The sequence below is a fragment of the Emydura macquarii genome, unplaced genomic scaffold, assembly GCF_026122565.2.
Source record: "Emydura macquarii macquarii isolate MOO-44397 ecotype Brisbane River unplaced genomic scaffold, CSIRO-AGI_Emac_v2 contig_3451, whole genome shotgun sequence".
In the NCBI taxonomy this organism is placed as follows: domain Eukaryota; kingdom Metazoa; phylum Chordata; order Testudines; family Chelidae; genus Emydura; species Emydura macquarii.
Genome location: NW_027133588.1, coordinates 4,418,615 through 4,443,425, shown reverse-complemented (window position 1 = coordinate 4,443,425; position 24,811 = coordinate 4,418,615). Strand labels below are relative to the sequence as shown.

At 41.1% G+C, this 24,811-nt stretch overlaps 1 protein-coding gene across 2 annotated transcripts in view; it reads left to right on the top strand.

Moving 5' to 3' along the window:
- USP3 (ubiquitin specific peptidase 3) overlaps positions 1-24,811 on the top strand; it is a 56,748-nt gene that overhangs the window by 12,217 nt on the left and 19,720 nt on the right. For both annotated transcript variants that reach the window (XM_067534755.1, XM_067534756.1), the window contains exons 2-5: positions 5,963-6,023; positions 8,167-8,298; positions 18,449-18,532; positions 20,644-20,725. In XM_067534755.1, coding sequence (XP_067390856.1) covers positions 5,963-6,023; positions 8,167-8,298; positions 18,449-18,532; positions 20,644-20,725 — 359 coding nt within the window. The remainder of the gene's footprint in view (positions 1-5,962; positions 6,024-8,166; positions 8,299-18,448; positions 18,533-20,643; positions 20,726-24,811) is intronic.

The window sequence follows — 24,811 nt, the reverse complement described above, 5'->3', positions numbered from 1 at the left end:
TAGTTGATAATATCCAATTTGTTAAATTCAAAACAGATACCCATTCAAACAACTAATTTTGAATATATATACACACGCATCTAGAATGAGTATCTTGACTTTTTAAATCCTGGAAGCTTTAATCAGATTTAAAGGATTAATTCTCTAAAATTGTAGCATTCCACTTGGAGGCATTTTTGGGACACTTCTGTGTATATTGGTGCCTGGCATCCAGGCTAGGCATCTGACTTTATCATGAGTGCAAATATTAGTACTCGACCCCTGCTAAGTGTAAATTTATGGTATGTGCTTCAGCTGCCAATACAGCTTCCACTTATGCTTGTAGCTACTCCAGTCACATGAGGTGGTCTCCATTTTTGTAGGTGCACGCTCCTTTCAAGAGTGCCTGTCACAGGAAATTATGGCAACATATGAATGAATAAAATACTAATTGGCATCAATAAAATCAAAACAAGTAGTAATATTTATGTATAAAGTCCTCAGGGTGGTGTAAATAGATTAGAAAATAACTATGAACCTAATTAAGTACAGAAACAAACAAATGAAAGTTAAAAGGAAAGAGATTGGAAGAAAAGATAATCAATATGGAGTCAGTAGTGGTGGTTCTAAAATCCGTTTGGGGGAAGAGGAGAGCTGTAAGGTACTGAAGTTGTAAGGAAGGATGGAAGTGAGACAGGTTTCAAAGGGTAATGAACACCACACTGTTTAGCCCACCATAGCAAAAGCGCAATCATCTCTGACTTCAGTAGCAGCAGTGAGATACTTTCAACAGCATGTTTGAGTGGAGGTGCCCATTTGTACAAGATTCAAGGAGCAGGACTACCAGGGTCAGCAGAGCCAACTTTTTAACAACTAGTAATTCACACGGTCTATCTGTCACTGTACAGACTAGCAAAATAAAGAGGGCAAGAGGCTGGAGGATCTGGATTCTAATCACAGCCCTGCCAGTTACTTGTTTCTGAGAAATGGGGGCTTAGTAACGTGCTCTGAGCTCTTCAGATGGAAGGCCCTACATAAGTGTAGTGTTTTGTTTGATGGAAAATTTCCATCAACATGAAACTGATTAAAAACTTGTACATGAAGTCTCTAGTGAAGAGTGATCATTTCCCAGCCTTTTGGTTTGCAGCTCTCTTCTCCCTCTTTGCCTCCTCAAGACTTTTGTAGAACTGATAGTAGAGGAGGATCTTGGCCTGGTTTCATCGACTTGATTAGTCTATCCTGTGACACATCATGCATCACGCAATACAGCTGCTATTTCACATTTTTCCCTGTGAGCCACTAGTCCTTTTCCTCTCAAGGGCTGTTGCTGGAGTCTGCCCAGCTCGCACTGTGTTGCCAGTCTCATGTGTTAGAGCAGACAAGCTTCTGAGAAAGATGAAGTAGGGAAATTTTTCTTAGCAAAACAGAGCAGTGGGTTGCTATTAGACAGTCTGAAGTAAGAATAGGGATGAGAGAGCAAGTCTTATTGTGCTTCCAAATATTGTTAACATTATTCTCTCCAAGCAGGTTTCCCTGGAAGCTCAGTACTGTAGTTTTGTTTTGGTTTTTTGTCTCTAAATTTTGTCTATACCAGGTAAATTTACCAGAATTACTATATGGGTATAATTATACTATTATAATTACACTGGCCTTTCTCACCATATGGACCCTATTATTCTCAGTACCAGTGGCCTTTTTGTTGTTTGGTCTTTTTTGCTTTAGCTTATGTTGACATAAACAGGTTACTGTTTTTCCAAATAAAAGTGTCCATATGGGGAGTTACATCGGTATATCTACTGTGGTATAATTATACCTGTGTAGTAATGCTGGTAAATTTACCTGTGTAGACAAGCCCTAAGCTATTTTGTAAAGGATGCAGGAGCAGGTATTGAAAACGGCTCAACGATCTTAATCTTGGTCCCCATTCAACTAGTTTATAGGCTTCATAAATTACTGGCTGGGCTTCGTACTCATCCCAGTGTATTACTCTTGTTACGCCAGTGTTTTGTGACTTTACCTTTATTCCATTGTTAAGGAGCTGTTTCCTCACATTCAGATTGTGAAGTAAGGTCTCTGGTAGCCATGGCCTTAACTTATTCTACTCCTTGTGATTTGCAAGGCAGCCAGTTAGGGTTCAATACATACCCTTAATAAGCCCTGCTGCCAAATGCTTCCATGGGTACTGCATCACACGGGGTTTTTAACTTGGCTACTTTACAATGGCTGTTTCCTGTTTGTCTCCTGCTCTTCCTGATGCTTTTTCTTTCTGCCTGTGTATGTGAGTTAATGCAGTGGATTCTTTAAACAAAACTCTTAATTTGGGCCTTTGTGTTCAGCAAATACTTGAAATTTTCTATAATGAAGGTCCACGACTCTATGCTGTAAGGGAGCAAGTCTTTTGTTTTTAGTGTTCTTGCTTCAGTGGAACACACTGGAGAGGCTGTGGGAAGTAAAATATCTTACAAGAGCTGTAAGTGCTCATACAAGAAAGAACATGAGGATGAGATGGGGAGAGATCCTATGATGAACATGCACTTATCAGCCTGAATAGAGCAGAATGACTAAGGTTTGATAAGTGTTACTCCATCAGGATGGGGCGCAGAAACTGGAAGAAACCTCTACAGTCTAAACCCTATTTCTGAATGGTCTTAACAACACAGGATTTCAGTGTGAAACTCACTGGAATGAGTATGTATATATGATATTAAATTGTTTGCTTCTTTGGGGATGGGTCCACTGTCCTTTATTTGTTTGCAGAATCTTTTCATTGCTTTGGGTGTGATACAAATAATTAACTAGTATTCCGGTTTCACTTGTAGTGATTACATTGTAGAAGACCGCATTGTCTCTTCCCTGTTATGCAGTCGAATGTATAGTTTCAATACTTCCAAGCAAGTTGATTGTGATGTACAATGGTAAATGACTCGCTGTTTGAGGCAGCATTGTGGCATCACTGCACACTGTTGCCATTGGGTTTTAAGGGCTTTTTTAATGTTACTTTAAAAATATAGAGAACAAAAGCATTTCCAAAAAATGAATTTAGAAGAGAATTATGTCCTACAAACAGCTTAAGACATTTTAATTGAGCAAAAAGCTTAATTAGTAATGTTCATATTCCTTTGACATTTTTATTAGACAAGCTCAGGAACCTTGGCTGCGATGTGGTCTTGAACTAAAGTGTCTGCTACAGCAGTTCCCAAATGCTCCATTTTACTGTGTTTTTAGAATGGCCTTAAGTGTTTATAAAAAGAAGATGTTAATATCTGAAAGGGGAAAATAGTAGATACTGACATAAGAGAAATAGCCTGTATCATTTTGTTTCTCTTTTTCTTCCCTCCCCCTTCTCTTGAATATATGGTACTGTCTGTGATTTAGGAATCCCAGTGAATCGAGTCTGCTTTGACATCCAGCTAGATTGGGAGCTCATTGCTTGAAAGTTGGATGATAGCCTGAAAACCCTTCCAGCAAAGGGAGTTGGAAAGGGAATTGTCAAGCAGCAAAGAATCTGTTTGCTCACCCTGAATGCTATGTTTTGTCTACTGAACACAGCAGTCCCCTCTGGTACAATTATCCTCTACCATCCTAAATAGGCCTCTCTATTTGAGGGGCAATTGTTGCAGTTTTATAATTTACATGGATTGAGCAGGGATTTGTCATGAGCCTGTCCTTTCATAAGGACCATGTCTTTCTCTTCATGAAATTGCTCTCATCTATCACCACAAGTCCTATGGTCATCAGGTTATGCTACAGCTGAGAGTGCGGTGGGGTTAGATCAACGTAACCATGGCACTCGGTGTGAAATTTTCATAGCCCTGAGAGACATAGCTCGGTACATCTGAGTTTTAAGTATAGACTGGGCCTTAGCAACAATATTATATTTACAAATTAATCTTGAGGGCCATCCTCTACCATACTCATTTACATGACTTTTGCCTTCCTCTGAAGCAAGGGGCATGGGTCACTTACAGGTTTAAACTAGTGTAAGTAGTGGATTCTCTGAAACTTGAAGTCTTCCATTCATGGTTTGAGGACTTCAGTAACTCAGCCAGAGGTTAGGGGACTATTGCAGGAGTGGGTGGGTAAGGTTCTGTGGCCCGTGTTGTGCTGGATGTCAGACTAGTTGGTCATGATAGTCCCTTCTGACCTTAGTTTATAAGGCTGAGCCTATGAGAGAACAATTTGAAATAGTCACTGTCAAATACTGTAGATACTTTAAATTAAGTTTTACAACATATGACCAGGAATGCTTTTTTTCCCAGTGAATGTACTGGAGATTTTACATTTAAATATTCTCATTGTGAATTCACCACACAACAGCATTGTGCTTATGAAGGAGAACCAGAAAATGAAACATGCTCTTAAGAAGTGAAACTGCCTAGTCTACGTTTATCTTCATACCTGGCTGACGTTAAAAAAGGAGACATACTGTTAATGGTGAAAAGTCTGTCTGTCTCTGAATTCTTGCAGTTTTAAATCTAGGATGGAGTTAGGAGTTTTATTGTAAAATATGTCGTGTTTTGGCCCAATGTCCCTTTTAAAGGCTGGTAAAATTTTGGGGCTAAAACTTTTCTCTCCTAAAAAGAAAACTGCATTTCAATATTAGACATTATATTTACAGATATAATTACAAAGAAGAGTAAATTTGCAAACTGTGCTGAACCTAATAAGATTTGACACTAATATAGTACGGGACCTGAATGTGCAGAACTTCCCATTTTAATGTCTGAGAGCACAGACTTGCAACTTGCATTCAAAGATGACCTGTATCCTTTGTGTCCTAATGCACATCAGACTGGAGTTTCTGTGGGGAGCTCTGTAAGCTTGGTGTCAGTGGAGACCATATCATTGTAAGTTTTGCAACAGAGTTGATATCTGTTTTAAGAAACAGCCTGGAAAAATACCTATGGCTGGGAGCAATGAAATCTCTCTATGGAACCAGTAAAAATCTGTTTTCCTGTGAAAACGCTAGTATTCAGATTCTACAGGAGATCACATCCAGGTCTTACTGTAGGTTTCTTTAAACATTCAGAGCATGAACAAAGAATGATTGATACTTTCAGTTAATTTAACCTATTACCTAAATTGAGGCATTTTCCTCTGGACCACCAACTATTCTCATTGCTTTCTTCAGGAGTGGGGAACTTAGAGGGCTGATTGATATTGCAGCTTGTTGAGGAGAGCTATAACTGTGTGCTCAATTCACAATGGTTATGGGTTCAGTCGTAGTCAATGGCAGGAAGGATGCTTGCTAGAATTATGACAGAGTATGTAAAGTTCTTATTTAAGTATGGGACATCTTAAGCACTGCAGCTTTTTTAACTAGCACAGTGAATGTTCCCTTCTGTGCTCTAGACTGGACTACACTTTATCATGTGTCCACCATTTCAATCCAGGACGTGACTGAAAGATAAAAATGTTATAAAGACCTGCAGCAGCACTTGCATGTAGAAATGAGCATTCAGAATGGCATGTATTATCAGTGTACGGATTAATTTAGTCTACTTACTCCTGATGGAATTGGCAGGCCCTCAGAGTAAGTCCTTTGAAGTAGTCTTTCTTATAATAAGTTTATGAAATGATGGCCAAGTGCAGTGATTATAGATGTGGTTTTTCCAGTCCTATGGGCTGTGGTGATAAAAGCCAAAAGAGATGTTTTAAAATGTTCACCACTGTTTTTAGAACTTGTATTTGGAAATCAAATAGTGATCTAATAAAAGCAAAAATGTGTTCCTTTGCAATATGAATAGTAGGTAAATGTGTGATCTGTGCTTGAAATTAAAAATGAAGGAAGGCTAATATGCCGTGGTGTCAGCCACCTCTCCTGCAGTTCCTACTATAGCTTAATGTACACGACTATTTTGCTATTTTATATAACCATGCAGCCAAGGTGGAGCCAGAAGAGAGCTAGTTCCATCTCACAAGATGGATTCTATAGCTATATAATATCACAGCCAGTTCATCTGACTTTCTTTTTGTTTAATAGTGTGCCGATCCAATAAAAGTCCCTGGGTCTGTCTGACTTGTTCAAGTGTCCATTGTGGAAGGTAGGTACAGCACATACTAATTTGGAAATTACTTAACCTCCCCTTTTTATAGTCCTTTCACCACCTTCCCTCTGCTTCTTGTTCTATTTAAAACAATCTCCCTCCAAAGGGTTTCTGAATGTCCCTATTCCATTGTTCCTCTCTCTACACCAGAATATAGTGTCAAAGAAGCTATTGCAGTTCAGTGACTTATATGCTCATACTGAACACTCGACTTTCTGTATGTACGTGATGAGGTATTTTTCTTTTGACTTAAAAGCACAAAGTTTATTAATGTTGCAGTAGCAGTCACTATGGTGTCAGTGGAACTGTTTAAAACTGAAGACACTGGCTGTGGAACTGCATTTTTTTTTCTTGTAAAGACCTTGCATAATATTTGAAGCACTTTTATAATTACAAAACGAGTTTATTGCATTGACTGATTAGTAGGTTCATCCAAAATAAAAGCTGTTTCTGCTGTAGAAGATTAAAAACGAATAGGTATTTCTTGGCATTCTCAAAATCAAAATCTGGCACAGCTTATTTTGTGAGATAGCAAGTATCCAGTTTAAACTGAAAAGATCTTAAATGTGTGTCGAGTACCTTAGAATAAATTTACACCAGCTGGTGCAGGTGTGTCTTTATCTGATTTTGATGTACATTGAAATACGTAGAAATATGTGCATACAGCAATGTAGTGGTTGAGATGGTAATTCACACTTCAAAAGACAAAGTAGAAATGTGCTGGTAAATGTGTTTTGAGATGTGCATCTCTAAGGTTATTCTAGCTGGCTTTCATATTCAGACGACGACTATGGGAAACAAAAACATTTAAACTGAGGTCTACCACATGCATTGCCAGGTTTTTATCCTTGAAAACCATCATTAAGCTAGCGAGTTTCTCTTCCAGATAGATACTAGTAAATTCTGTTTTCAGTTTTCTTTAACTGCCTGTTCATATAGAGGTAAGAATATGCTAACTACTTTAATAATTTCTTTCAGATCAAAAGCTTCGGCACAAAAAACTTTGATTTTTCTGTATTTCAAAAGTTGTTAGCTTGGAGGGAGGGAGATGGGAAACAGCATCATATTGTGTGAATGATCAAAGGCTGAAATTAATAACTTGGAATATTTTGCTCATTCCATGTTTTTTTTACTGTTATTACCAAACCTTTGTTATATGCAATTAATAGGCTTTGAATTAAATTTTTACTCAGTTTGTGTTAGATCTTAAAACTGCTGTCAACCCAGGAATTAAACATGTTTGAACGAGAAAGCACCATCATTGTGGTCTGGAAATCTCTAGGATGTAGGGAACCAGCACGATCTTTTGTTCAGGTAACATTTAAAATACAAAAAGAGAAAATAGAGCCACCCATATCTTCACTTGAAGTGCCACATTTTTCTCTCTCCTAAATTTGGGGAGGTGAGAAGAATAACCATACAACAAAAGTATTTCTTGCATTTCCAAATTAAGAGCATTTTTTTATTGTCTGAGAGGCTGAGATTTATGGAAGACCTCAAATTTTAAAAGTGAAAATATTCATCTTTTCACCTGATATGCTTTTTATGTATGAAAGGCTCTAATGACTTTTAAATTGCTTTCTGCTACATGACCTCCGGTCCAATGCCTCCGAAATTCATGGACTTACAATAAAATGCAAGAGCTTTAGTTTTAAAGGACTGTCCGCAGAGCAGTGAAGCTTAAAATGGATGTGCTTTTATACAGGAGTTGGTGTTCAGTTAAAGTAATTGCAGATATGGTGAATACTGGAAGGGAAAGAAAGCAAGGCTGGGGGAAGAGAGGGATGAACTAAATGCTGATGTCTTAATGTGGCCAAAGAGAGCTAACATACTTTTCCTGTTCTAAATATGTGGCAGATCATAAGAGGCTCATATCCAGGGGGCTGGCTTAAAGAGGCCAGTTTAATATGTGTGTGTGTGCATGTCTGGGAGGGAGGGAGAGAGGAGGAGAGATTTTAAAAGGAGCTTAGCCAGTGTTTAATAATTGCAAAGTCTCATATTTTTTCATAGAAATGATTTGTGTATTTAACACACTAACAGCTGCATTTGGGATTACTTTTTTTAGACTTTTCCTGTAGGCTTTGGTTAAATAACTGTTTAAAAGTTTGAAGAGTTTTTTGTGATCTCTTCTTTCTTTAAGATATGTGAATGGACATGCAAAGAAACATTATGAAGATGCACAAATTCCTTTAACCAATCATAAGAAAACAGAAAAGCAAGAGAAAGTTCAGCATACTGTGTGTATGGATTGCAGTAGTTACAGTACATATTGGTAAGTAAATATTTGCACTATGACAGTTCATGAAATTACTGTATACTCAGATGTGCAAATTTTAGTAACCCATTTGGCTGTTTTGAAATAGAAACAGTATGTGAAAGCTTTCTTTGCTTTGAGATATAAAATATATCTGTGATTAAAGCTAGATTCCTATGTTACACGTGACATACAAGAGGTTATTCAACGTGTATAATGTGGATTTGTTTAGTTGTGGTAATTTTTGAATAGCCTTTCACGTTTAGGGTTATGGTAAGAGCATACCTTTTAAATGCAAATAAGAGTACCAGTCTGTTTCAGGGCCTCATAGAGCTAGCCAGTCTTGCACAGAATAAACATTTGCAGATGCATTCAGTGTGATTATGTAAAAGTGAGTGATTAAGTAAAAATGGCAAAGTCTTGCCCAACAGATCAGCTTCCTCTGTGTGTGCTTTGGTGTTAGCTTATCTGGTGACTTTCTGGTGGCCTGTTGGAAGCTTTGCAGAGCCAATATGGCTATGGGGAGAGGGGGCTAGAAGCTACTTGGGTATGGAATCAAACTGTCAACCAACTTCAAATAGTGGAATCTTTATAAATAGGGATGTAAGAGGCAGAATACAGCTGAGGCTGAGTTTGCTTTGTAAACTGAGCAAATGGGCTATAGATGCCATGGAGGGCAGATAATAAATAGGAAACTGGGTAGTGCCAATCTCTTTTCAGAGTATATAACTTCTGTTTCAGGCATGAAAGGCTGGGAGTAGTGTTGTGAAAGTGATGCTCACCATCTTTCTCCCTCCTCTACCCCAAGCAGAGTTGTGTTGACAGCATCTGTTGCTTTTTCTTTTCGGATTCAGCATTGTTGCTACGTATGTCATTGCTCAAGGGGAGAGGTAGAATAGGATTTAAACAGCTGTGTAGTTCTGAATGTGATGTTCTCATAACTCTACAGGACTAATCTCTTCCTCTGAATTAGATGCTATTTTGGGCATGTGACTTAACATCTTTGTGTACTTGGTCAGCCAGAGTAGAGTCTGTGCTCTTATGCTTCAGGTGTCCTGTTGTAAGAAGTGGTTCCATGTTAAATGTCCTCAGGGAAACCTGGATTAAGTGGTCTGAGCCAAGAGAAATTGTTTAGTGCAAGTCAGAAAATTAAGAGTTAAGGCCTGTGTAATACATGCAGCAATACCAAATGCTTTATATGAATTGATAGGCATAGGAGGATGCGGTTTGAACAGTCTTAGGTGGAGTTTGCTTCCATTTATATGTTTGTTTCTCTGCCAAATGAAGAGTCACATGGTTCAGTGTGATAATGTATTGAAAGCCCCTACCATATATGCACAAGGCAGCAGGGATGGGCTTGCTGTGTGAAGGTTAACTCTAAGTTTCCTGACTTACTTTAACATCTCAGTCTTTATGTTGCAGTGAAGTTCTTTGCATTGCATATTCTGTATTCTGCTCATCATCAAAGTAAGGATGTGGATAGGAATTGGATATGGATAATATTTGGAATGTTGGCTATATTTTCTGTTAATTGCCCAGCAGGTTTGAAAACAGGTATTTCAGATACTGTTGTGCCGGACTATTTTATTGTCTATATAATGTATCAAAATATGCTGAGACTCTATGAATTGTATATCTGATCTCACTGTGAAGTTGCAATGAAATCTCAGAGTAAAACTGTACAAATATTTAATTTTCTCAAGCGAAAAACAAAAGCCTTAAGCTCACAACTGACAGAGGAAATTGTGAGTTTATAATGTGATTTCCAAACACAGAACTATGGAAGTGGCGCAGCCTTTCTTGTGAGAAAGGTACCTGAGGTAGTGTTTTATGTAGTCCGGCACTAAAACAAAATACCATTTACAAGCTACTTATGAACAGATGCTTACTGAAGCTCAGTGAAGTGTCACAGGATACTTGCATTAGCCATAAAAGAGAAACAAAGCAGTATGCAAAGCTTCTTCTGCAGTAAACTGAGTAGAAGATTGAGTCATATTATGGATGAATTGGAATTAAAATGTAAATGTTTTGCCTGGGGAATTAATGTTGCACTATAAATCACTAGAAAGTGAATGTTTTGTGCAAGTTATGCAAAGTGGCACACGTTTCAGAAACAGAATTCTTCTGCTTTCACCAAAAAGCCTTGGACTTTTCCCTCTAGTATTCAGAAAAAGATAGCAGCGTCAAGTCAAATGCAGGCGTCTTTTATGGACATTATCAAAAGTGACTACAGAGGCCGTTCACTGTGGTCAGCATTGTATTTTGTAAATCTCCTGCATCCGGTACAGTGATTCACAGTGCATCAGTTCTAGTTCTATACAGTCTACTCCAAAATATTTGTGACCAATTCCTTTCCATATTTTTTGTTGTTGTGCTCATGGAACAGATTGTAATTGGACTAGACTGAGGCTGACGCTATTCAGATTTCCCTGCGTTCCTGTAACTATTTACTTCAGTCTGCTGCACAATGGCTATTACTCAACTGAAGCTTACCAGTTCATGTAAATTGTGAGGTGGATTCCAGTTGTGGACTGCAGTATGATGCTTTTTCAAATGTTACTCAGTGGCTGTATAACTGTAGACCATATAATGAGAATCATATTTATGTGACACTGTTCCTTTCAGGCGAGCATGCATTTAGGATTAGTGTTAGTGTGTTATGCAAATAGTCTGGCGAACCACAAGCTTTCAGAAGAACAAAATAAAATCCTGAGATTTGATGTCTGATTACAATATTTCTGACTCTGAAATCCATGGATGCACGGGGGTTATCTCCCTCCTGCAGTGCGAGCATTGATGTTTGAAGCTGAAAAGTTGTGTGTGGGAAGTCGCCCTGGCTGTTGGAACGGGACTTTACTGTTTTGCTTCCCTATGTGGAGTGGTAAAGAGAGCTTTCATTCCCTTACTGTGCCACAAGCCCCCATTTAGCCTGCAAGGCGGCTTTCTGCTGACCAGAGGGGGCACGTCATCTCTTCAGTGCTTGGGAAGTGCCATAGACACACAGTGGAGACTTTGTAATCATTCAAAATTGCATTTTCAGTTCAGAAAGCTCCTGAACATTTCTGTCCATCACACTGATATGCATGGCTACGGTCTCACCCTATACGCTATTGTCATAATCTTTGTACAAAATGTGCCTTGTGAGATATCAGAAAACTAACAGCTCATTGGTCAATAATATCATGATCAAATACGTGTTGTAATGTTATATAGACATAAACTGAAATTAGGTCTGAAATATGTTTACCAGACAAGTCTGCATAAGCGAGTTTCTCAGAGACTAAGGACAAGCTTACACCTGTAGCCAGGTGTCATCAGAGTTGATGGGCAATCACCTATCAAGTGGCCATGCTTTGGCAAGGAAGGGGGGCAGGAACAAACAGATCTGCATCTTAACAAACAGCATGAAACCTCTTTCACCATGAGACACTTTGTCTCTGTACTCACAGCATGAATAAACTTTATCTAGGGGGAACCCTCAGGAAAAGGGGGACTATAAAAGTGAGTGGCAAAAACACCCCAAGGTGTCTCTCCCTATCCATCTCTCTCTCTTTCACCTAAAGACACAAGAAACAGCCTTTGGACTTTGGAGCAGTTCCTGGCCTGAGAATTTGTTCAGCAATGTTACTGGAAACCTGGGGTAAGGGATTTCACCTTGAACCAAGTCTAGTTTAAGTTTTAGTACTAAGGAAGCATTTTATCTTTATTTTTCTTGTAACCATTTCTGACTTTAATGGCTTAGGTTTTAAGTGAATGCAAGGATATCTCTTTGCGGTTAAATAAACTTGTTTTATTCTTTAATCAAAACTAATCCAGTGTCGTGTTTAAACTGAATTGTGTGGGTAAGGTAGTAAAGTGTTGGATGTTGATCCCATTAGAGGGGCAACAGACCTAAAATATCAGAACAGTCCAGAAGAGGGCTGTACAGCGCAGAACACATTTTGGGGGACTGGGAGAGTGTTGGGGTCCCCCTGCAAGTAGTAACGAAGGCTGGTGGAAACCAGAATGTGACTTGGAGGGTGACTGGCGGGCTACAGCTAGACACAGGCACTCAGGGTGTGACCCGCATGTTGTTTGGCTGTTTGTAAGGGGCCCAGGTTGGGAGCTACAGCAGCAAAACACTGAGAGACTCCCCAGGCTGCAGGGCAAGAGTGACACAGCCTCTTGCTAGTCTGGACTACACCCTGGGGTGTCAGACCCTAGCATTGATGTGCATAGCTAGGGTATTGTGAGTTTTGTTTGCATTTAACCTTGATGTAAATCAAAACTTTATCAAATAGCTTCCTGTAATTAGGTGCAGTGACTAAATCTAGGTGTGTATGTTTGCTTTTTTGTAGTCTCTGACTCCCGGCTGGCCTTTTGACTGGGGAGTGTTTACACTTTGGTAGGACTGAGACATCTGTAGAAACAGCAGTGCCATAACTGAGGCTACTTTTGCAGCTTGAGATATTAGAAACGTCATAAAAATCCCACATTCTGCAGAATACAGAAATATACTTAGAAGGAACATTACATTTAAATATTTGGGTGTAAGGGATTTTGTTTTCCAGCAGATTCTGATTTTTTTCCTCCATTTTTGTATTGAAAAATAAAATAGGATGTAAATCTTTGCTTATATCTAGTGTCTGTTCTGGCTACAGTTTAGGACATTAGAAATCAGTGACTTTCTGCTGTAATGTTCAGCCCTCTTTCTGGTAAGAGTAGCCTGTCAGAGGGGAATGTGCCTTCCTTCTTTCACCCCCGTTGGACCCTCTCCCCCCACCCTTTTAAAAAGGAACTTTCCTAAAAATGCATGTATGTATAGAGAGATGGGTGTGTGTGTAAGCATACATTCTCAAATACATTAAAAAAGATACTTGAAAATCATTTCATTCTTTCCTTGCTCACCAAGATCTATGTTTAGGTTTCTGTATCTTGAGCTTCTGCTAACTTGTGAAGCAACAGATCAAGTGCAGCTAGCTGTACTGGGGATGAGAGCATGAGTTTCAGAAGTGCAGACTTCTGAATTTCAGTTCTTAGCAGCTAACTGGCCTTTCGCTTTACTCTAACCAGCCACTATATGCTTACAAGAAGTACAGATTTTGCTTCTCAGACTAGCACAAAATGCTTTCCCTTGTTGTGCTCTTCTGCTCTTTTCCTGTAGGCTAGCAGTTAAATGATATTTATAAGAAGCCTGCTTCCTGAAGTATAAGGTTTCCTGAAGGAGGATTCTTGTAAAACACAGTTTGCTCTGTTCTGACCTGCATGCAGATGATTAGCATAGCGGGAGAAAGAGTCCTATTCATATAATTGTGTAATATGCTTCTTGTGTGTATGTTATCCCAGACGCAACTGGTAGGTCAGATTTCTGACTTCTCAGTTTTGTCATTCTCTCTTAAAGGGATATGGCTGTGTTGATTAAGGCTCAACACCAAAAGTTTTGTAAAAATGAAGCTTTATGAAATTGAGGATTGAATGAACAAAACCAAAAACCTTTAATGCAAAGCGTTCTTCAAAATTTGGATTTGCACATTACTCTGTGATGGCTGCTACCTAAACACTGGATCATGCTAGTGCATGAAAACCAGTATGTGAAACTGAAGGATGAACTGTCATAGTCCACCATGAGTGGAATTTAAAAAGCAGGCCGCATTAGTGATGAAAAGTAAATTAAGTTTTGTTTGTTTTTTTTATTCTTCAGTTTAGGAATTTAAGCTGTTAATGCGATGAAGGAGATATTTATTCTTTTAATTATTCTTAACCTTAACCGTATGTGTCTCTCAACTTCATCAGAGATTTATAAAGTATGTTGAGGATCTGTGACCTAACGTCTAGTCCAGCATTAAACCTAACAATTCCATGGAGCAGTACATATATGACTTGAAGTCATTTTTAGCACCTAAGGAGGCCAGGAGGGAGTAGGCCTTGCAGTTATGCTAAAAATAGAAAATATATAGAGGGGAAAATGCCATGCTAAACCATGTAAGGAAGTATTATTTATAGCCCCCTCCCTGAACTACAGACTTTATCCCGTACAACCCTTGTTTAAAAGTATACTGCAGATCTGGATTATGCCAAGTGGCATACAGTTCAATTTGTGGTAATACTAATGATCACAAATTAAAAGAACATGTCAGTATTCACCTTACATTTAGGTAGAACTCTCATTAATTATTTAAAAACTCCTTAAACTAAAAACATTGTAGATTATCAAAATAGAAATCATGTTTAAAATCTATTGTTTCCATTGCACTGTTGTTCCAATGCAGTTGATGCTCCTATTTTTACTGGTTTGACTCTAAACTTATCTGGTCAGTTTTATTTTCCATTCTTTCTGAAATACTGTAGTGTTTGAGTTCACAATTTCGTAAAACTGTTTCTCAACCTTTTAAGTAGCAAGTACCCCCTAACTTCTGAACATTTTAATAAGTACCCCAACACTCCATTTTCTGCGGGATTTTATGTTTACAGACTAATGTGAGCCATATGTTGGAAGAAGGGCTGAGTATATAAGGCCATGATATGACAGATGTCAGATCTAGTGTGGGTAGGGTTACCACCTTTACACCAGGGGTGTACAACTCAAGTATGTACCTGGGCTAGAGGTGATGTTGGCCAAAGCTAGGAGGCTTTGAGTGGCATGCCAATGCTGGGGAACATAAAGTGTCGCGCCAAATTTTTTGCCAGAGATTTGAGAGGAGGAAGAGTTGAGAGAGAGAGAGACAGGAAAAGAGGGTAACTGGTAAAATCTGGGGCTATCATAGTTGTCAATTTCACTTCTCACCTAGAGCCTTCCCCAAAAGCCAGCAGCTGCCACCTGTCTCCCTGCTGGGAGCTGGGACCCAGCAGGAAGTGAGGGGCTGCTTCCCGCCTCCCCCAGAAGCCAGAGGCTGCCGCCTGTCTCCCCTTCACTCTGTTTTTCCCCGGGTACTCCCTGCCTGTCTCTCGCGTACCCCCAGGGGTACACGTACCACAGGTTGAGAAACTATGGCATAAAAGAACTGTCCCTGTAATGGTGGGCTCTGTTGGAAGAAACAAACAAAGCAGCACCCTGTGAGTGTGAGCCGGGAAATGAAACAGACCAATGTAAGCAAAGTGTGCTTTTTTTTTTTTTTTTTTTTTTTTTTTTTTTTTTTTTTTAAAGTAAAGGGCACAGGTGACTGAAAGGTAAACCAAACTTAACAGATCCCTTCCTTTGTAATCATCCCTAGGGCAGTGTTTGTTTCTCAAACGGGGGTCCTGACCCAACAGACTCTGGGGGATTGCAAGAGCAGCAGCTGCTGGCTGGACACCTAGTTCTGAAGGCAGCGCTGCTTCCACCAGCAGCGCAGAAGTAAGGGGGGCCTGGTATGGTATTGCATGCTGGTTTGTGCACTGCTGGTGGCAGTGGTGCAGCCTTCAGAACTGGGCAGCCAGAGAACAAATGTGGAGGACAATGGAGGGTCTGCCTCAGTTCCCTGAAGCCATGTTTGAAAAAATTGTGTGCTTCAAAACAGCAGCATCCCTCGCATTAAGTGTCCAGATACTTGTTTGTATAGAGTCGTGTATAAAACCACAATTCTTTGGGCAATGTTAGAGTTATTACCACAAATGGGACAAAGTTATGATGATTGCCACAATCACTGGAAAAGGCTTCTAGCGCACCAAATGCTATCCTGTCTGTTTTTTCTTCAGAAAACATGTTTCTTACATGTCCAAATATTTTTTCCTGAAAACTGTTGCTTTACACTTCTTAAAAGGCAATGCCTTTAACTGTCGGGAAAATGATTACATGCTTCATTTAGTACTCCAGTGAGTATGTACAGTAATTTGCTATCACTTTTCTCTTGGAGGGGCGGGGGGACTTCATCACAGCCTGAAATATTTTCAAAGGGGTGCCCAACCAAAGAAGTTTGAGAACCCCTGATCTAGTGTGTTAGTGGTAACATAGATGTGGAAAATTTATTTCTCTCTGTTTCTTTATATTGACAATGGCCATTCAGTGGCTGTATATTTCATACCTGGAAGTGATAATTTGGCCATATTTAGTGTTTGGAAATCTTAGTTGTTTTAAGAGACTTGAGTGAATTTCTTCTCTTTAATACAGCATTTGCAGAATTCCTGTGCAAGATGATCATGTGGATTATGTTTGAATTAAGTCTAGTAATAACTTCATGGATTATGTCTGAATTAAGACTAGTAATATTGCTGTTTTTGTGAGCTACCTCAAAGATTCATGCAGTGAGAACATTGTGAATTCCTGAAGTGTCTTATGTAGTTTGTTTCATTAACCGACAAAGCGCTGATTTCAGACAATATGGGGAGTAACCTGAGTTGAGGATTATTACGTTTTCACACTTTTTAAAAAAATGGAGCAAGTCTTATACTAGAAAGAAAAGGAGAGAAATGGCTACAGTTCAGAAAGTATGTATGTCCAAGGAAGTAAGCTTAAAATATAGAAGGTGCCCTTTCTTAGCTTTAAATGAAAGATAAAATGAGGGGTGCATTTTCATTCAGTAACTAAGGGATTGTCTGCATGGGGTGGCAATGCACCCCAGAGGTTTGTAAATTGTAGAGCGCTCTAAATGCCCTGTGTAGACCCTGCTCTTGCACTATAGCTTGTGTCCATATAGTAGGGTGACCAGATGTCCCAATGTTGTAGGGACAGTCCTGATATTTGGGGCTTTGTCTTATATAGGCACCTATGGTCCCCCCCATCCCTGTCCTGATTTTTCACACTTGCTATCTGGTCACCCCACCATGTAATCTCATCTGATTCAGTACTATATTAACGTGCATTAGGAACCTTTTAGTGTGTGTCTGTACAGGGCAGTGAGAATGTCCCTTGCCCCTGTCTTCCTCTAGCCCCTGTGCTGTACTGGTTCTCCCCTGGGAAGCATGAGGGTGAAGCCCCTGCATTCCAGTGGGTCAAGGTAGCATTGCATCTCCGCTGACTCTGCCTCCGTTGCTGAGAGGTGTTGCAGGCTGAATATAGCCAGGCTCAAACTCCACGTGGCTGGGGCTTTTCAGGGCTCGAGTCTGGGTTTCTCTCGGATCCAAGCTGCTACATCCACCCCTGCCTGTGTGCATCCTCTCTGGCCTGACATGCAGCAAAGGGGATGCAGCTGAGTGGCTCCACATCAAACCCATGGAGGGGAAGTTTTGTCTCCTTTGTTCTGTGTACGTACATGGGAGGGGAATCTGGGAGGCTTGGCTGCAGGCTGTCTGGGATATCCTCTTGATATAGCCCAGTCTTCTCCATGGGCTATAAATCTGTTTTCCTCTCCCCTTCCCCAAATGCGCTGTGGGTTTACTTGTAGGCTTGTGAACACTTATTTGATTTATAGACCTTTCCATGCTGCTCGTCACGATTGGAACAGCACATACAAAGAACCTTCTTAGACAAATAACTTGTTGCAGAAATACTTCTTACAAAAACCTATTGGATGAGCTTGTGGTTAAGGCACTGGACTGGGACTTGGAAATTTAACCAAGATCTCCCAGCTCTTCCGCAGATATCCTGTGCAACTTTGGTCAAATCATGCAATCTGTCTGCGCCTCTGTTCCCCTGCTCTTTGTCTCTGTCTCTTCTATTTGGATCATAAGCTTTTAGGGCAGGAGCTTTCTCTCTTCTTGTGGGCGTACAGCACCTCGCAAAATGAGGCTCATGGCACTACTGTATAATAACAATCATTCATAATCAGCTTCATTATTTGTATTGAGGTAACATACAATCGTAGATTTCATTTGTCTGTTCTGCATACATTATAGTTTCTGTCTGAGCAGTATGGCTTTCTGTGAACCAGTGTCTCTAATGCCAATATCCGTTCCAGAGAGCACGTTTGCATTTTGGAGCCTTGGAGTTCTGAAGTAGGACTAGTGCCACTTGTTGCTTTTAGTTTCAGTTTTTGGTGGGAAGATGATAGTTAGAGTCCCGGATTTAATTTTACAAGCTGTTTGAGATCTGGGGCTAGAACTGCAGTAGAGAAAAGAGAGTATAGGAGTAAGAAGCTGCCTGCACCTCTTGTAAATGTTTGTGTTTTGCCTTCTTGTTTCAGATCCCTCCATCTCTTACTCTAATTACCTCTTGCCTCCAGTACTTGCTCCCACAGTCACGTGAGTCTGCCTGCTATATCCAGGTTCTGAAGCGCCTCAGTGCTGTACTTTACTGAAACTCTTTCCACCTGCTGACTGATTGTTTGTCTTGCAGTTATCGCTGTGATGATTTCGTAGTCAATGATACCAAGCTGGGCCTGGTACAGAAAGTCAGGGAGCACCTACAGAACTTGGAAAAGTAAGTAACCTGCTTACCAGTCTCCTCATCGCTTTGGGTGGACTTTGATATTATTTCATTTGAATGGTCTTTCTTTTTGGACGTTGTCCTTGTGCAAGCCTTTTCATCGCCTAAAAGAGAAATAGGAATTAAGGGGTTTGGATGACTTCTGCGTTGAAACTCGTGGAAATGTGATTAACTGGCAGCTTTGTCTATGCGCTGACTGAGGCATTCAGACTTGTCCTCTACAACTTTCTTACCATTTTGCCAGTTGTTCCTGTCTCTTCCATAGAAGACGGGAAACGTCTTGCCAAAGAGCAGGCATGGGTTCCCAAAATTAAGAGTTGATTGCTGGAGCAGAGCATTTAAAGTGGAAATAGAAGGTGGAAATATTCTGATAATGTTAACTGTGTGGCCTGGTTTCCGACCATCTAAAGATTAGGAAAGCTCATGAATTTATAATAATGGATGACTTAGCTATAAAAGAGCAGTGCTTTACTCTGACTTATCTAGCTCTCTTCTACTGAGAAATGTTATAATCTTTATCATGCAGACATTGCAGCCAGTTCTGGAGAGCAAAATATTAGGGCTTAAATAGTTTGCCAGGAAACTTTGCAAAATACCTTGCACACACAGGTCCTTCAAATGTTGTTTGACTGCCCCCAGAGTTCAGCCACCAACACCACTAAGAAGCGTCTGTGATCTGGGAAAATCTTCAGCTACTGGAATGCAGTGTGTCACTTTGTCATTAAACTCCCCCGTTTGGCATTGTCCCAAATTGAGTGTCCTCTCCACTTCCAGCTGTTGCCTCATTTTAATGGGGGTAGGGAGCCCTAACACTCATTGTTTTCCATTCCATTTTTTGCTGGGATGAGAAGTGTACAACAGGTGGATGATGTATGTATGTATTTAATATTTAGGAAAGCCCAAGAGAAAATCAGCAACTTGGTTTTTCAAGTGATGAAGGTTGTCACTGTCAAGGCCAATACATGGCTAGTAGCCATGTCTCAAAGGGAAAGCCCATTGCAGTGACTTCATGTTCAAAAGGATTTAAACTATAGACTTTTAAAACTGCAAAGGAAGTATTGAAGAACACTGCCATAGTATGCTACTTGTCCTTTAGTTTTTTATATTTTGCCTCTTGCCTGGTGCTGGAGCACTCTTGGAGGAACATGTTATCCTAAGAGGCTCATTTCTATCAAGGAACTTTATTTGGCAATCTTCCGTCACCCTGGCCTGACAAGCACTGATATACTTTGCATACAGCAGTGAGAACCTAGGCACACTAGATCACAATACAATGGTGCACTAGGTAAGTTCTCATGAACCTGTAGCACCTCAACAGTTTATCAAGTTCTTCATACACGTTTCCAGCTATTTTGAATAACTGTAAGACAATTTACTTCTTACTTGGGTACTTTGTCTTCCAAAAGCTTACCTTACACTAGACATAGTTTTATGGCTTTTAAGTGACTGTCATAGATCAGCAACACATGAAGCCCTAAGTGCATTACACCTGGCTCCCAATAATTTTCTAAGAATGGGCTTTTTTGATATAATGTTTTTAGTGTTTGGCTGGGAGCAGAAGGAAGACAGAAATTACACTGGTTGTGGCGGTGTTCAAATTGTTTTCTACCTTAAATTGGTTGGCTCTGGAGATCTATACTTATTTTAAAGTGTCTTTCTAAAGCTCTGGAGAGAGAGAGAGACTTCGGAAGACACGAAGTGCCACTGGAGAGCTTCTATGCAAAGTGTCGCTTTAATTTAAAAAAATATTGTTTATTTCAGATCAGAAGTTGCATGGTAATTAGGACATGCTTCAGGGTACTTACTCACTGTAGCATAACCTAATTACATAATTCAGATAGCAGATACTATTAAAAGAAGAGTTTGTTTTGAATCTGTGCTCTGGAAACGATGCCATCTATTTTAAGACAAATGTTAAACATTTATTGTACCTCTATAAAAGCATATGTTGAAACTAGGGGACAACCTTTCTGCCATTGAATGTTAATGATCTGTTGCAGATATAACTGTTACTAGCCATTGAGATGAATGTGCACTCACTTTGTCCATTTTATAGTGTTTTTATAGTAATAACGTATTCTAACTAATTTATTCCTTTTCTATAGTTCAGCTTTTACAGCAGACAGACATAGGAAAAGAAAACTATTGGAAAATTCATCTCTGAACAGCAAGTTACTAAAAGTAAATGTAAGTATACCACTTTCAGTGCTTGTGAGGGCTTTGTCAACTTATTCAGGCTCAAAATGGGCCTAATGTTGACCTAGTTTTAAAGTGCTTATAATCTGGCTTCAAATTCTAAATGGCATGTATTTATTGTATCTCTGCTTTACCTAATGGATAGGTGACTAGCAATTTTTGAAAAAGAAATGAGTGTCCTCTTATAATCACATTCTAACCTAGTGCTTGAGCTTCCCTGTTGCTTAGCACATCAGCTAACTAGGAAACAGCTAGTGCCAATTGGGCTGAAAGCAGCAGAGGTAGGTAAGAGGCAGCCTCTTTTTTGGCAAACGAGCATTGCAGTCAAACTCCATTGCAGAAGACAGAAAAGGCACATGCCACTGCTCCCTATTAGTTAAGAAGGTAATTGCAAATTAAGAAAAGGGGTTTAAATTAAGAAACAGTGAGGTGACAAAGTCTGTAGATGACACATAATTACTCAAGACTGTGAGGTCCAAAGCTGATTCCGGAGAGTTACAAAAGGATCTCACTAAACTGAGTGACTGGTCAACAAAATGGCAGATGAAATTCAGTGTTGATAATACGTGCAAAGTAATGCTCATGGGGGAAGGGAGGCAGGAAATCCCAATTATACATACAAAATGATGGGGTCTAAATTAGCTGTAACCACTCAAGAAAGAGATCTTGGAGTCAGCCTGGATGGTTCTGTGAGAACCTCTGTTCAGTTTGCAACAGCAGTCAAAACTGTTAACAGTATGTTAGGAACCGTTAGGAAAGGGACAGGTAGATAATAAGACAGAAAATACCAAAATGGTCCTCTGTAAATTCATGGTACACTCACAGCTTGAATACTGCATTCAGTTCTAGTTACCCCATCTCAAAAAAGATATATTAGAACTGGAAAAGTTACAGAGAAGGGCAACAAAAATGTTTAGGTGTATAGACCAGCCAGGGTTGCCAACCTTGCATTTTAATTTTTACTGACATGAAGATCTGAAGTTGATTTTATTTATTTTTTTACTGACATCACTAAAAAGATCATAATCAATACAATGTCACACAAGTGTGCACTTGCTTGCATGAAACACCTCAGCCTCTGCTTTCTCTGGCCGAGATGACAGCCCAGGCTAGCGATTCCGTCTGCCCCAGATTGCAGGCCTCACAGCCCAGCCAGCACCTGCTGGAAGAGGGCGCCCAGGGACAGGGCAGGGATCTGTCAGTCCTGTCATGCAGCAGGACTAGGGCTGCCTGGCTGGAGGGATGGGGAGGGGGTATGGGGGTGGAGGAGCAGGAGGAAGAAAGGCAAGAATGCCAGGCCGGGGGATGGTGGGGAGCGATGGGGAAGGCTCTGGGAGGAGCGGCACGCTCCAGGCGCAATGGTGCATCCCTCTGGGGAGAACAGAGGGGCCGCCGCGCCTGCCCCACGTACCTCAGCCATGTGGACATGTGCAGGACAGCAGAGCCCGGCTCAGCTCTCCCTTCCCTGCTGTGCTGTGCCAGCCTCCGCCCCACATACCTCAGCCATCTGGACATCTGCAGGACAGCAGAGCCTGGCTCAGCTCTCCCCGTCATCGTTCCCTCTCTCTTCCCCCGTGCTGTGCAAGGGGTCTCTGCTGTGCCAGCCAGAGGCACAGAGGGAGCCGGGCAGGCAGGCAGCTGGCTTGGTGCTGTGGGTCAGCGGGTGAGCCTTCCGGCTACTCCCAGTCCTTCCCTGCACTGGCTGGGCACTCAGCTGGGACTGGGAGTGACTTGGTCTGCTTCCCCTCCCAGTTCTCTCAGCTGTCACTTGCCTCGGTGCCCGTCCGTGGGTGACTGCTTGGTCAGTGTCGTCCCGTTGCTTCAAAAAAGTATTAGATAAGTTCACAGAGGATAGGTCCAACAATGGCGACTAGCCAAGATGATCAGGGACGCAACACCATGCTCCGAGTGTCCCTAAACCTATAATTGCCAGAAGACGGAATGGATAAACAGTGGCTGCATCACTCAATAATTGCCCTGCTCTGTTCATTCTCTCTGAAGCATCTGGCACCAGCCACTACTGGAAGACAAGATACTGGGCTAGATGGACCATTGGTCTGACCCAGTATGGCTGTTCTCATGTTCTTAATAGAAGTTTGAATAAAATTTTCGAAAGGGCTTAAGTCCCATTTTTCAGAAGTGACTTTAGGTGCTTTTGAAAATGTTACCCTCTATCTGTATTCTCATCTCGCCTGCTGCTCCCACTTTACATGTACCTGGGAGAACAGCTCAGCTGTTACCAGTAGGCCATCTTATATGTTCCCTTCCAGACATACATGCTCCAAACCAAGGGTCTCCATTGTTTGGGATTGGTGAGAGGAAATCCTTACCTGTCTCACCCCTGATTAATTCCTTGTCTGGGAGGGTGAGGAGGGAAGAACTGTGACTCACCCAGCTGCCTACAGATGTGGGGTAAAGGGCATATCGCTGTCACCTTCAGTCTCAGGGAGCGCAGGGGGAGGGTATCCCCTCTGCCTATCTCAGCTTTATGGGGGTGCAGGTATAAAAAATTAGAAGTAGGGCAAGAATGCAGTGCAGGAATGGAACCTGGAGTAGTAACTCTCGCAGCGGCTGATGCCCCGGTGCTGAGTGCTAAACTTGCCGCTCCACACAGATCTCTCACTTGGAGAGGCAGGAATTCTCCAGCGGAGCATTCATGGAGGTAGGGATGGATGTAGCTGGGAGCACAGCAGCGTAGCTGCTCTCCTAGAGTATGCCTACTCTGCAATTAAAGCCTGCGACTGGCCAGTGCCAGCTGACTTGGGCTTGCAGGGTGTGGGCTCAGGGACTGTTTAACTGCAGTGTAGACGTTCGGGCTTGGGCTGGAGCCCAGGCTGTAGGACCTGCAAGGTGGGAGGGTCCCAGAGCTTGGCTGCAGCCCAAGCCAGAACACCTACACTGCAGTTAAACAGCCCATTTGCTTGAGCCAGCTGTCACAGGCCAGCCGTGGATGTCTAATTGCAGTGTGGACATATTCCTAGTTGGCTCCCTGGGCATTCCCAGAGTTTCAAGCAGTTGGCAATGAGTTGCTGTCTTGGAACATCTGTGGTTCTAGTTACTTTCAAAACGGGCAGGTCTAGTTCATGTTCCTCTTTAATGGATGACAAATCTCAGGAGGACCGAGAAGCGTTAGCAATACAGGCTTTTTTTGGCTACAGAATCATAGTGAATTCCCAGTGCCTGGAAAACACAAAATTACTGAAAATCATAAGTGAAACTAAAAAAAAAAAAGTATAGACATTGAAAAGAGTGAATTAGAAAATACTAACTGAATGGAGTTCATATCCATTTTAGAGTCTGAGCTTGTCACGGTCTGCACTCTCATGCAGCTTGAATCTGGGTACTGCTGAGCCTCCTTACCCTTGCGGCCTGGGCTGACCTCCAACCATGCTTCTGCTGATGATAAACAGCCAGTCCCTCTGGACCCTATTATCACCAACACAACAGCAGGTGGCCCCACACACCCAACTGAGTCACATGAATACTCTTCCTGAGCCACACATGTACTTCGCTTAGGGCAAGATGTCAGCCAGTAACCTCCCACAGTCCCCAAGCTTTTCACTACAAGAGTGCACCCTGAGGTTATACTGTCCTGCACTGGACAAAGATTTGTTCAGTACAAGTCATTAATAAGTCGTCGTGTCCTGTGTCTGTTGTAATCCGTCCGTCCTGTCCCATCCCCACCCCGCCCCCCCTCCCCATGACGTGGGAAGAATATGCACCCGCCCGTGTTCACCTGAACTGAGATTCCCTAAACACTTCACTAAAAAACATACTGGGTAAGATAAAACATTAAGCAAGTTTATTAACTACAGAAAAATAGATTTTAAGTGTTTATAAGTGGTAAGCATAAAGAGACTAGAGATAGTTATCAAAGAAATAAAAATAAGATCTCAGTCTTAATTCTATACACTAACAGGATTTGAATCCAGAAATGTCTCACCCTGAGAGATGGTACAAGCAGACTACAGAACTTCAGTACACAGGCAGAGACTGCTTTCCTCTCTTGGGACCACCTCTCCCCCAGTCCAAAGTTCTTTGTCTTCCCGATTCAGGTGTTGAGCTGGGGGAAGAGGA